The sequence below is a fragment of the Peromyscus leucopus genome, chromosome 20 (assembly GCF_004664715.2).
Source record: "Peromyscus leucopus breed LL Stock chromosome 20, UCI_PerLeu_2.1, whole genome shotgun sequence".
NCBI classification, from domain to species: Eukaryota; Metazoa; Chordata; class Mammalia; order Rodentia; family Cricetidae; genus Peromyscus; species Peromyscus leucopus.
In genome coordinates, this window is record NC_051080.1 from 10,947,454 (window position 1) to 10,960,789 (window position 13,336).

The 13,336-nt window shown below is 39.4% G+C and overlaps 1 protein-coding gene across 3 annotated transcripts in view; it reads left to right on the top strand.

Moving 5' to 3' along the window:
- Positions 1 to 5,018, top strand: part of Yaf2 (YY1 associated factor 2) — a 77,984-nt gene extending 72,966 nt beyond the window's left edge. For all 3 annotated transcript variants that reach the window (XM_028869271.2, XM_028869273.2, XM_028869272.2), the window contains exons 3-4: positions 2,309 to 2,461; positions 3,404 to 5,018. In XM_028869271.2, the coding sequence (XP_028725104.1) occupies positions 2,309 to 2,461; positions 3,404 to 3,641 (391 nt within the window). In that variant the 3' untranslated portion in view covers positions 3,642 to 5,018. The remainder of the gene's footprint in view (positions 1 to 2,308; positions 2,462 to 3,403) is intronic.
- Positions 5,019 to 13,336: the final 8,318 nt, after the last annotated feature.

A 13,336-nucleotide genomic window follows, 5' to 3' on the forward strand; every position in this document is an offset into this window, starting at 1 on the left:
ACTTACCTAGATTTAAGAGTCTGTATTTTTTTTGTTTTTATTTTGTCTTGGATTCCGCTCTTTTAATCTGTTTTCATTGCTGTTATAAAATACCATAGAAATACTGTACAGTGGGAACCTTACAAATAATAAATTTGTTTCCTCCACCTTGGACATTTGGGAACTACAAGTCAAGGTGCTGGCAGTGAGGGATGTCTGATGCAGGGTTCCTTTTTTGTGTGCTGTGACATTCTGTGGTGGTGAAAGGCCGTCATGGCTCCCTGGAGCCTTCATCTGGGCTCTGTCCTTCGGGCCTAATCATCACCTCACATACTAGTTCTAGTCATGTTTGGGATTATGTCTCAGTACAAAAATCTGAGGAGACATAACATTCAGACCATAGCACTCACCCATGGAATATTGGCTACATGTAGTCAGGAATTTTATTTCTTGCTTAAAGAGTATCTTTGGTTAGAAGTGATGAGGGCACACCTTGATTTTACTCTCCAGACAGTCTGAAGTCCATTGCTGCTTCTTTATTTTGGACATTTTTACTTATTTGTTTATTTTCTCTTTCTCAGTTTATTTTTCTGTGGCATTTTTAAAAAGAATGCCTTTCTTCCTGATCTATTAAAGGAGATAACAAACAGCTTTCTTGTCTGGTAGAACCTTTTTGCTTTAGACTGATATCTATACTCTTCCTTAAGTTTGTTTCTCCAGTGCCCTGTTTCTCACAGATAACTAATACTCCTGAACTTACTTCCGGGTGCCATCTGTGCAGCATTCTTCATTCCGCTGATGCTCTCAGCAGTCTGGAACTTTCTACTGTAACAGTCTCAGGATTCCCTACATGTCTTATGTTTCTTGAAGCTTCTTTTCAGAAAGGTCTCTAGGTCTCTTGTCTAACAGTTTCCTCTGAGATTGAAACAGTCTGTCCTGTAGGGAAGCTCCTTAAACAGGAAGGTAAACAACTCAAAAGAACTAGTGGATCTAGTCAGCTTCAGGGATTTCCTGACTAGTTCTAATCATATTTGGGATTATGTCTCAGTACAAAAATCTGAGGAGACACAACATTCAGACCATAGCACTCACCCACGGAATATTGGCTACATGTAGTCAGGAATTTTATTTCCTTTTTGCGTGTTATACTGTGCTCGCATACATGCACATACACCATGGGCTGGGATCTACAGATGAAGGAAAGCTTGTTTGTTTTTTGTTTTTTCTTTCTGAGGTCACAGGAGGATGTCTAGTGTTCTCAGCATTGCATCCCACCCACCCCCACAATTGTGTAATCCCCCCCCACACACACACAATTGTGTAATCTCGATTAATGCTATACATTCCAAGCTCTTTGGTTTTTTTTTTTTTTTTTAAATAGGATTTTCTAGTCAATGGGTTTTTTTTTTTTAAATAAAATTTTCTAGTCAATAAAGATACCATCATTTATAAACCACAGGTTAAAGTATGATTTTGTTTTGCCCATATTTCTCCACTTCCTGTCTTCCTCCTCCTCCTTTACCTTTCTTTCTTTTTTAGGAACTTAGAGATTGTGTTCTCTGAATCTTGCCTCAGTTGCCCAAACTCTGTCAAAGTTGGAGGGTTTTTGATCCGTGTTGATAGGGTACTTGCTCATTCTAGATCCAAAGGAAAAGCCAGGCATGTGCCCTGAAATAAGTCCTGCAGTAGGTTTTTAATAAGTACCTTTAAAATGTGGAAGTCAGAAAATCTCAGAGTTGAGCATATTCCAGCATCAGAAATGCATAGGGAGATTGTAAGCAGAGACAGAGGCATCTCAGTGATTTCAGTAATGAGTTTGAGAGTACACATACAGTCAGTGACTGAATTAAAGAGCCTAGAGAAGGAACGAGCAGAATTTACTATGGAGACTTAGCTCTTGTGCTCAGGAGGAAGGACGGGGTAAAACACCTTCTTGGGGCCTGGGAGTGCCTTAGCTTATACTTGGCATGTGTGAGGCCATGTGCTTCAGCCTCAGCACTGATAACAGCAGAAACTAGAGTATGAACTTTTGTGTTAAATGTCTAAGATTCATGTTTATTATCATATGTGCCTTCTTATTTCCATAGACATACATTTTAAATAATGTCATGTGTTCCTTTATATATAGTTTACATCTTGGACTTAAAATTTTAACTGTTATGATTGTTTGCTCTATTTTGTTGAGCAGGCATGAAAATCTATATTTTACAGATGAGAAATTTTATACTTGAAATCTTCATAAAATATATTCTCATAACATGCTATTCTTTTTATAAAAATGTGTATCTTTAAGTTATAATAAAAGCCTTTCTCTTTACTGTACATACAGGAAACCTCGACCCGTCTCCCAGCTGGTTGCACAGCAGGTTACTCAGCAGTTTGTGCCCCCTACCCAGTCAAAGAAAGAAAAGAAAGACAAAGTAGAAAAAGAAAAAAGTGAAAAGGAAGCAACTAGCAAAAAGAACTGTCACAAAAAAACCAGGTAAGAACATGTTTTATGGTTTGAAAGAATAAAAATAACCATTTAATATTCTATTTAAACTTTGATCATATTTCTATACACAAAGTGAAATTGAATATTTTATCTCAATATAAAATATCACAAAATTTTTCTGATCTTGAAAGTTATGTTGGAAATCAGAAAAGGTCAAAATACAAGCTTAAATGTGAAGAGGCTTTCCTTGTTTAGTAGATATTTAGAAGACATTTATGTCTATTCTTTTTCCTTTATAAAGAAAAAAAAAAGAGGTACTTGAGATTCAGGAAAGTGCTGTTCAGAATCATGAGTGGATAGTTGCATGACCTTTGACCAATGATCATGGTTGTGGATCTTGTCATAACCGTCAGTGTACAGCAGTGGAGTGAGAGGTTAGCCTAGCCTTAGCTTTATTTTATTTTATTATTTTAAAGATTTATTTATTTCATTGTTTTATGTGTACGAGTGCTAAGCCTGCATGTATGTATGTGCACTGTGTGCATGCCTGGTGCCTGCAAAGGTCAGAAGAGAATTTCGCATCCCCTTGGACTGGAGTTAAGGACGCTGTGAACTGACACACGGGTGCTAGGAATCAATCCGGGTTCTCTTACCACTGAGCCATCCCTCCAGCCCCCTGCCTTAGTGTTTATCAACTGCCTTTGTGGTACAGTCATGTCTTTGTTGCCCTAAAACATCTGTTGGAATAAAATTATTAAGCTACCTGCAAACTTGAGTATGATTTTAAAGCGTGGTTAAACCATTACATCCAGGCTGTCAGCCATCTGTTAGGTTGAAAGTTCATGAGTGATTTTGTTTGGTTAATGTTAATGTGTATTAAAATATTTTGTGATACTTTTATTACTTTTGTTTGGTTATTTATTATGTACTCAGAAATTTGATACCGAGAAAAGCTTGCCTAAAATCTCATCTTTTTTTGTGTGTGTTTAGACCAAGATTAAAAAATGTGGATCGGAGTAGCGCCCAGCATTTGGAAGTCACTGTTGGAGATCTAACAGTCATTATTACAGACTTTAAGGAGAAAGCTAAGTCAGCGCCCGCCTCCAGTGCTGCCGCTGGGGATCAGCACAGCCAGAGCAGCTGCAGCTCTGACAACACCGAGCGGGGCGTGTCCCGGTCCTCCTCGCCTCGAGGGGAAGCCTCGTCCCTGAACGGAGAGTCGCACTAAACATTCTTGCTCCTCTTAGTCTCGCCTGTCCTCCCATGGAAATACAGATTATGCCAAGAACTACCACATTTTCATGACAGACACATTCATGCATAACCATAATTTGAGTTTTACATGAAATATGAATTTTTCCAGGACTTATTAGATTTTATCGCAGTGTAAGCTACCAAACATTTCCAGACTTAACGTTTTGGTCTCTGCTGTTAAATGCCATGAAAATGTGGTTGAATTATTCATTATGCAGTGTTACTGGTAAGTCTATTTTCACTTATAGTTCAGTGAATTCTAACACATAATTATTGAATTCTCTACTATTGGCATGTAATGAGTTTAAATTTTTTATTACATAGTGCAAGCTGCCTAAATATGTATTATTTGAGAATTGTGAAACAAATAGTTATATGTATGCAAGTCAGAGATCAACTTAATCAACTATTGCTGCAACAGGATTTTCTTAATGGTTATCCTCTTAATGCACCTGCTGGTACTTGGTGTGGTTAAATAGGAAAGTTGTTATTAAATAAAGAATTTGTATGAACCTTTGCCAATGTTTTTGACATGTTTTTACTAAATTATTGTTTCTGAGTTATGTTTTATCCATTTTTGCAGTTTTTATTTGTTAGTTTGCTTATTTTTCAAAGCATCAATTTATTGTAATGTTTACTAGCAGAATTGTAAACAATAAAACATGGATTGTTTAGCTTTCTAATTCAGGTTTAGTGCTATTGTCATTGAACACTGGTTTTTCCTGTATTCTCTAAGACATTAAAGTTAAGGAAGTATAAGCATCTGGCAGAAACCGAAAAGAACTTGCCATACTTGGAAAAGCTTTAACTTGATGATAGTTTATCACTGTTTCCTCGTTCCAAACCTAGCCACAGTCATAGACATGTGAATCTAATTAATATAAACATGGTAACTATTGCACAGAACTGGGAGGTTAATCTTAAATCAGTTTAATTGGCCTTTTGCTAAATATAACAACTCGTATGAAAACCATAGTACCCTAGTTCCAGATACAGCCTTCAATTTATGCATTTATCAGTATCTTGAAATAAAAAGTATCTACAGCCCCACTCACTTATGTACAATTTCCAATAAAATATTTTTTATGACTTCAGATTTTGCATTTTGTTTACAACTAAATGAAATGAAGTGTGTTATGTTGTATTTGAAAATCCATTTTAGAAACCTCATCCTACATCTTAAATTCTATTCTTTTGTTTTCTCTAGCCATTTGCTTAATATATATCTACCTATAGGGGGCTTCTGAAATGTAAATCAACCTAAAGACAAGACCTTACTTGAATATAACCTATCACATAAAACATGCCATGATAACGTTTGAAGGAAAAATAAAACTGTGGACCCTGAAAGTTGTGATATTTGGTTTCTCATGGTAATGTAACTCTGTTCAATTGCAGTACTTTTTATTGACACAGTGGTACTCTTGTAACCTGCTAGTTGTGAATACAGTTTATTGCATACAGTAAAAGTCTGTGATGAAAACATTCAGATACCTCATTCTTTAGTGTTGCTAAATGAAGATGTAAAACTTGTTTTATTCTAAGATACTTCCAATGGGATACCAACTATCTGGCTATGTTCATTTCAAACATGTTATTGTTTTTCATGTATAAATGTCTAGTATATCCAATTTTAAATACTTGTGATGGGGAAATACTCTAGTTCCTATGACAAAATAATGATCATATATTTTCATAAAAATATGTTTAATTTCTCTGCGAGAAAGAACAGCATGAGAGGAGGTGAGGTGTTACCTGAGTAGGTTACACTCACCTGTTTGTGGGTGGAAGGCACAGTGGCGTGGAGAGTGAGTGCTGCTGCCTGCTGCTCGAGTCTCCTCTTGAGCAAACGAGTACATTCTCAAGCTTACTTCCCTTCTGTACATCGGGGGTAACAACGGCCATATCTGATGAATGTGGTTCTAGGGAGCATTAAATGTTAACCCATGTAAGATTCTTAACATCTCTCTAACACACTGGTAAATGTGAGCCTTTACTATCATTATAGGTAAAATGCCATTAAAATACATTTTTATAACCACATTATTTTAATGCTTAATAATAATCTAAGAGAACAGTGTTGTCAATGTTTGCTCTGGTTCCAGAAAGACTGTCTCTATGACTGGAGACCCGAATCCTCTACACTATGAGACTGGAGAAATGAACTGTGCTATCTAGTGTGGCATTTTGTTTTCCTTTCATCTTCCTTTATTTCAGTCTACCTCAAATATACCTTCATATCAGGAAGACATGCAAATTCTATTAGTACATGCACTTAATGTTAAAATATGCAAGACTATTCAGAGCCAGGGCTTAGGGTATATTTGTAGCTGTTTGGTAAATTTGTAATATAGTTTCATTAGTGTATTCTTTTATATTTTTTGGATTATTTTATGTGTATGAGTGTTTTGCTTGAATATGTATGTGTGCACCATGTGCATGCCTGGTGCCCACAGAGGTTGGAAGAGGGCTTTGGATTCCCTGGAACTGGAGTTACAGACAATTATGTGCTCCTGTGTGGGTGCTGGTAATCACACTCTGGTCCTCTGCAAGAGCAGCAGGTGCTCTTAACCACTGAGCCATCTATCCAGCTCTGTCAGCAGTGGGTTCTTTGAACCAAATTCTACACTAAAAGAATGTGAGATATTTTTCAGAGTTTATTACCTTAGAGATAAGCAAAAATGAAGGTGTACTTTGAAGCACACGGGAGTATACACTCTTACAACTTTTTGTAAGATGGATGACTTAATGGCTTAAAGGTTTTAATTAAGGTTTAATTAAAGGCTTTGTTAAGTGCTTTCCTAAAATTATAGTGGTAATAGACCAGATGAAGCATAGTAATAGAAGAAATAAACTCAACTAAGTTGATGGCATATGTCAGCTTTCTTTTAGGTGTAAATCCTCAGTGCCTGAAAGGATGTCCTTCTGTCATAGCGTATACATTAATGGTAAACGACTGAGTTGCTTGTTAGGCTTTCTTGGCACCTCACCTCTTTTTTGGAACCTTTGTAAGGATCTGATGTGGGAACTAGTCACAGAAAGGAACCTTGGCTGCGTGGTTTCACAGTGAAGTAAAAACCAGAATGTGTGTGAGAGGCAAGGACAGCAGTGAATAGCAATGCCCCGACCTCATGCTGTCCACCCTCTCAACCACCATGCAGAAGCCTGGAACAAAGAAGGCGGCAAAGCTGTACGGAAAAATCAGTGACAGAAACGGCCAAAGGCAGGCAGTGAGAGGACCGGAAAACAAGGACGTTACTGATGGTTTTCAAAATCAGAAGGCAAGGAGGGCTTCTGCCCGACCTCAAGAGTGACAGAAAGCAAGCTCTTCTAACAGCAGCGGAAGGGAAGCGTTGGCCTGGAAGACAGTGAGACAGGAACAAAGGAAAGGGGCGGAAAGAGCGGCAGGGTGGCCAGGCTTCAGACTACACCTCCAGTATCCCAGTCTCTGGGGACATGTTAGTGACACGCAGTGCTAAGTCATCTTCATAATTAGTCATCAGCAGTTTCCCCGGCACGTGCTCTTAAGTAGGGCAGCGCTGTGTTTAATAATTTAGAGTGGTTTTTCATCACGCCGGTTCACTGTAAGCTACTGCAGACAAGTTTTCTTCATGTGAATAATTTTCAGAACACACATAGCTAATAGCCCAGACGATTTAAATGTTAGCATTCCAGTGTACTAATTAGGCTTAGTGTAGATCATCCTGTCTCTATGAGCTGGGCCAATTCCTGACCATTTGAAATACTATGAGAAGACCAGATACTTCACTGGAAAATGGAAGAGTTCTGGAAGGTGTCAGTATTTGGAGACGTTCCCTATGTTTTCTGTGTCGTGTGAGTGTGTGTGTGTGTATGTGTGTGTGTGTGTGTAAAGTATGTTTGTGCAAGGACTGCCAGTGTCATTCCCCAGAAGCTACCCACCAGGTTTTGTTGTTTTGTTTTTAATTTTTTTAAAAAAAAATTTAAAAAATTTTTAATTTAAAAAAAAAAAATGTTTGAGACAAGGCCTCTCTATGTCTCCCTGGCTGTCCTGGAACTCACTGTCGATACCAGGCTGCCCTTGAGCTCATGGACAAAGAGGTCTGCCTGCCGCTGTCTCCTAAGTGCTGGGATGATAGGTGTGTGCCTGTGTTTGTCTGGTTTTCTTTTATATGTATGTGTACTCATGTACCATGGTGTGAGATCCTCTGGGACTGGAGTTACAGACAATTGTAAACCACCATTTAAGTGCTGAGACTCGAACCCGGGTCCTCTGCAGGAGCAGTAAGATCAGCTCTTACCCACTGACCTTACTTTCTAGCCCCCTATCTTGTTTTTTTGAGTCAAAGTTTCTTAGGGGTCTGTAACTACCAGCTCGGCTAGGCTGGCTGACTAGTGAGCCCACGGGACTGCTTGTCTCCACTGCCAGCCCTGGGTTACCAGTGTGGCTCACTGAATTTTTTCTTTTTCTTTTCTTTCTTTTTTTATTTTTAGCTGTAGGTTCAGGAGATTCAAATGAATCCCCGTCCATTCTCTCAGTACAAGCGCCTTTTCACCTCAGCTCCCCGGCTCTACGTTCTGCGTCTTTTCACAGGCCACAGCTTACCATCCAGTACTTGCCTGAATTTTTCTGATCTAGATTTTTGTCACATCGGTATTATTTAGTTGAGGAAATTTATTAAATATATTTTGGCTTTTAGTTACTGTTTCAAGGTTTGGTTACAAAGAGGCTATAAAAATTCACATTTTTGAGATCTATAAATGCAGGATACCCCTGTAACAATAAAAAACAAAATATGTATAAGACACAGAAATAGGGGAAGGAGTCCCTGGAACCTTCTTCTGAGAAAATTCCCCTAGGCCTGAGACATCACTGCAAGTCTGCACTAGAGTGTTGGGCCTCATTTTGGTGCTTGTGGTTCACCACGTGTGACCAGTTGTTTGAACTAGCTGTGGTTTGTTACTCCAGCTTGGATTGTCAAAACTTTACCCTTGTAAGCAATGTAATTTGAGAGGAATCATTTTCTTCTAATTTATTGAATGTGTTTACTTTTATGCGTATGGTTGTTTTGCCTGCATGTGTAGGTGCACACGCGTGCAGTGCCCGAGGAGGCCAGAGAGGCCGTTGGATCCCCTGGGACTGGAGGAATAGGTGGCCGAGAGTCACCGTGTGGGTGCTGGAAACCAGACCCAGGTCCTCTGCAAGAACTGAGTTCTCTTAACCCCCTAGCCATTTTTCCCCTTAATTTTTGAAAGGAAGGTCTCATTTCTTTTTTTGTGAAGGTATTGAAGAGAGCTACTGCATTACTGTCCAATTAGAAATCTTACTCAGATTGATTTCAGCTAGTTTACCTCATCTGAGAAATCAGTTTGCCATTTTCTTGCAGGCAATTCAGATTGTTAATTGATTATTCTCAATTTTTGATGGAGTTGTAAGAAATTTTAGCTAAAATTGGCTGTTTTAATAATTTATGTAGGACTCAATGGTTGTTTATAGTCTAACATATATATATATATATATATATATATATAACCAATTCTGACTTTATGCATTTCTTTTGTTCTTTTAAACTGCCTCAACTCCTGTGGATAAATAGGACTTAAAGTTAGTAATTAAAAATATTTTTATGTGTATGCTTATGTGGTTGTGGGCACTCATGTGTGCCTGGAGCCTGTGGGGGTCAGAAGAGAGCGCTGGATCCCTTGTTCCTGCACTGGAGCTACAGAGGCTTGTGAACCATCACGTGGGTGCTGGGACCTGAGCCCAGCCATCCCTCTGCAAGAGCAACAACTCTCGATCACTGAGCCGTCTCTCCAGCTCCTTTATACTAGTAATTAAAAATTGTTTTATTCCTAAGTGCGAGGATAAGGCAAAGGTAAACTTGGGGCGAGAATCTGGTGCCTCTGCTTCCTTTCCCTGCAGTTTCTGAGGAGTGACTCCCAGGGCCTGAGGTTGAATCTTTTCACCTGATGACTCGTAGAAGGAAGCTAGCTACCTTCTGGTCATCACCTTTCTGTGAACTTTTAATAGGAAAATTCAAAAGCTAAATTGAGGACCAAGGTTTAATAATTGGGGCTTCCCCTGTGTGTTGTTCTCATTATTCCCTCCCTTTACTTCATAACTGTAGCAGCAATGAGATGGCCCCGAGCCTGCTTGAGGGTGGGGGAATTAAGCAAAAATGGGACTATCTGGACAGCAGGAAACTAGCTTGGGAGGATCGAGAAGCAAGGAAGACTAAAACAGTGAGCACGTCTTCACATGGAGCAAGTTGAGTTTTCAGAAACAAAGCACAGTGATAGCGTCAGGCCCAGGAGGGCTAATGTACAGAATAAAGAGGATATATCTAGTACCGAATGAGATAGTCTGAGGGATACTCAACTTTTTCTTGCTTTTGAGACAGGGTCAATCTCTGTAGCTGTCCTGGATCTTGCTGTGTTGACAAGGATGGCCTTGAATTCATACAGCCTTCCCATGGCTGGCACCAAAGTCATACTTCACCACATCCAGCCAAATGTTTGTTTTTAATTTTGTACTTTGTTTGGAGACAGGGTCTTGCTTTATCACCCAGCTGGCCCGGACCTTGTAAACCTCCCATTTCAGCTTCTGCAATGCTAATAATGGAGGTGTGCGCTCCCACAGATAGCTAAGAATCATTTTCTCTTTATTAAAATACTGATATGTCGATATGAAAAGAATATGGGGGAACAGAGGCAGTGATGCACACCTGTAACCCTAGCCAGCACTTGGGAGGCCTGGGCAAGAGGATTTCTCCGGTAGGATTGCTTTTTTCTTTTCAAATAAACACAGAAGGAAATAATAGACAGGACTGTATACATATTTGAGTGGCCAAAGAGAGGGCTGAATGGAAAGAACGAGAGGAGAGAACACCAACATTTAAAACTGTTTTTAATTATGTGTGTGTGTATCTGTGGGCATGTGAAGTCCAGAAGAGCGTACGAGGTCCCCTGAAACTGGAATCACAGGTGGTTGTGAGCTGCCCAAAATGGGTACTGGGAACAGAATGCAAGAACACTATGAACTCAACCTCTGAGTCATCTTTCTAGCCCCATACCTTCTAAAATAGAAGTTGTAAAATTTGGTGTAAGTCCACAGTCTGTTTTCTATCTCAGAGATCTTTTGTGTAGTTTTAGAAAAAGAAAACAACAAATTACCACTTTCAAATTTCATTTTCTGTCTTTGCCTACAGTATTAGCACCTCAAATATGCCTAATTTTAAATTTCATTTTCTTCACTCACATTTGTTCTTTTGAGTTGAATTTGGATTTTCGAAGCCTGTCACTGGAAAGTTAAAGATCCTTGTTCTAGAGATGGATTTGGAACACATACATACAGTAAATGAAAGAAATCCACTTGATGTTCAAATGGGTAAAGTTGTTTTCAGTAACGAAAGTCAGTTTTGGAATTTAAAAATGTAGTGAGTGAATCCTGGCCAGTGACTCCTCCCCTTTCCAGCTAACCAGGACTTGGTGTGTAGGTGTATAAAGGTTTTTATTTTTAGAAGGAACTTAAAAGATGCCATGGCATGGTCTTGAACCCCTGTGTCAAGCACGTGATTATTCTGGATGCTATAGATTGTTGGCTGCCTTCCCTTTATAGTATTCCATGGCTTTAACAATCTGAGTCAAGAGATCACTCCTCATTTTTCCCACATGTAGTTTCTTCTTGGGGGAAAAAAAAGCTGTTCTTACCAACCTTGTTTTTTCTTTCTTTCTTTCTTTTTTTTTTTCCTTTTTTAAAATGGGGCCACACTCTGTAGCCCAGTTTGATCTGGAACTCACTATGTTGACTAGGCTGGCCTTGAGTTTATGGCAGCACCCCTCTCTCTGCCTCCAGGGTGCAGGAATTACATATGCAAATCGTCAAGCCAGCTCTACTGGCTTGGGTACTCACTCCTACTCTAGCTAGTACCACCACATCCTCCCATTTTCCGTTCTCATTAGTGCCCTTGTAATTTTCTGTACTTTTAAAAACCTTTATTTCTCTAAGAATTGTAAGGTGTATTAGAAAGATGTAGTACTCTCTGCGTTTTTACTGGCCTGTCTCCCTTTTGAGGGCAGGACACTCCTTTTATTCCTGAATACTGTGCATCTGAGCCTCTTATCTGGCATGTAGAAAATATGCAATAAATATTTATTGAATGAACAAATGTATGCTTTCTTTGTCTTCACACATCTTGACAGTTCACTGGATTTCTTTTTTATTTTTTTTAGGTAAGGCAAGAAGTTTAATCCTTAAATTGAGGAAACAGCCCACGGTTCATCTAGTGACTCCCTATGGTTGCAGAGCCAGCATTTGGTGTGGGATTGAAAGCTGCTGTGCCCACACATTGTCCTTTGTGGACAAACTTCTCAGTGACCCAGATGCAACTTAAACAATTCAATAGTGTGGTTTTTCTCATGAATGTGTGTGTGTGTGTGTGTGTGTGTGTGTGTGTGTGTGTGTGTGTGTTTTAAGCATGTTTTTAAGGATGCATGCATTTTAAGTGTATGCTTTTAAGTGTGTGTATATTTTTAAATGTGTGCATTTTACCTGTATTTTAAATGTTTGTGTTTTAAGTGTGTGCATTGCTAAGTGTGCATTTAAAAGTATTTAGCTATTTAAATGTGTTATTTAAGTGTGTGTTTAAATGTATTTTTGTGTGCATTTAAAGTAGATTTTAAAGTGTGTGTTTAAGCCTCAATTTTGGCTCTGAATCCACTTTCTCCAATCTCTGTTCCAACCTTCACTGCAGCCAGAATTGCTCTCTAAAATGCAAATGTGATCATGTTACTTCCTTCCTTAAAAAAGCCTTCACACAGATCAAGTTCAAACTCCCAGGAGTTTGCTGAGGCAAGGCACTGTAACTGCTATCCTTCTCTGCAGTCTTATCACTCCTCGGGTCCACTCTTGCATTCACTTATCTTGGCATCACACTTCTCACAGTCTCCTGAATACAAGAGCTGGTTTCATTGCTCACTCGGTCTAGAATTCCTTCCCTTACTCAGGCCACCCTTGCTAAGAAATCTCAACTATACAGGAAGGCACAACTAACTGACTGAACTTTTGGGCGTGTCCAAAACCTTACAGATGGCTATCCTGTCCGTGTAAAACAGCCCTTTTCGAAAGGGAATAAGAGAATTTATTCTGAGCCAATTTAGTGACCTGTGCGGCGGCAGGGAAATGGGGGGTGAGGGGGAACGTGGATTCAGGTTGCCTGGAATAACATGTTCCGACATGGAAGCATTTACATTATAGTAACAGAATAAAAGAAAGTCAGAAGTTAAAGCATTTTTCAGACACCGGTTGGATCACCAGGTTGATGATTAGCAAACTAAGGAAAAACTGACAGATTTTAGATCTTTAACTGATGACATTCTTAGGTTTCCAACTGGTGGAAACCAGGGGTCCGCTAGTTTTGAGTCATGAGGATATTAGGTCAGGCACGGGTGCTCCACGAATGCTTTATTCAAGGACTAAAGGTATCTAAGAATAATCATGAAGTTTAAGCTAGTCATTTTGCCTTGTAAAGTCGCCACCGCAGGGCTCCCGCACCGGCAGGCGTACTGGAGGTGCACATGCTCGCGGAGTGAATGCTGGGCGTGGAAGCAGCTGAGGAAGTCGGGGGAGGAGGAGGAAGGGAGACTCCGTGGGGAGAACACCAATTTTGCTTTGGGTACGCAAATGAGTTT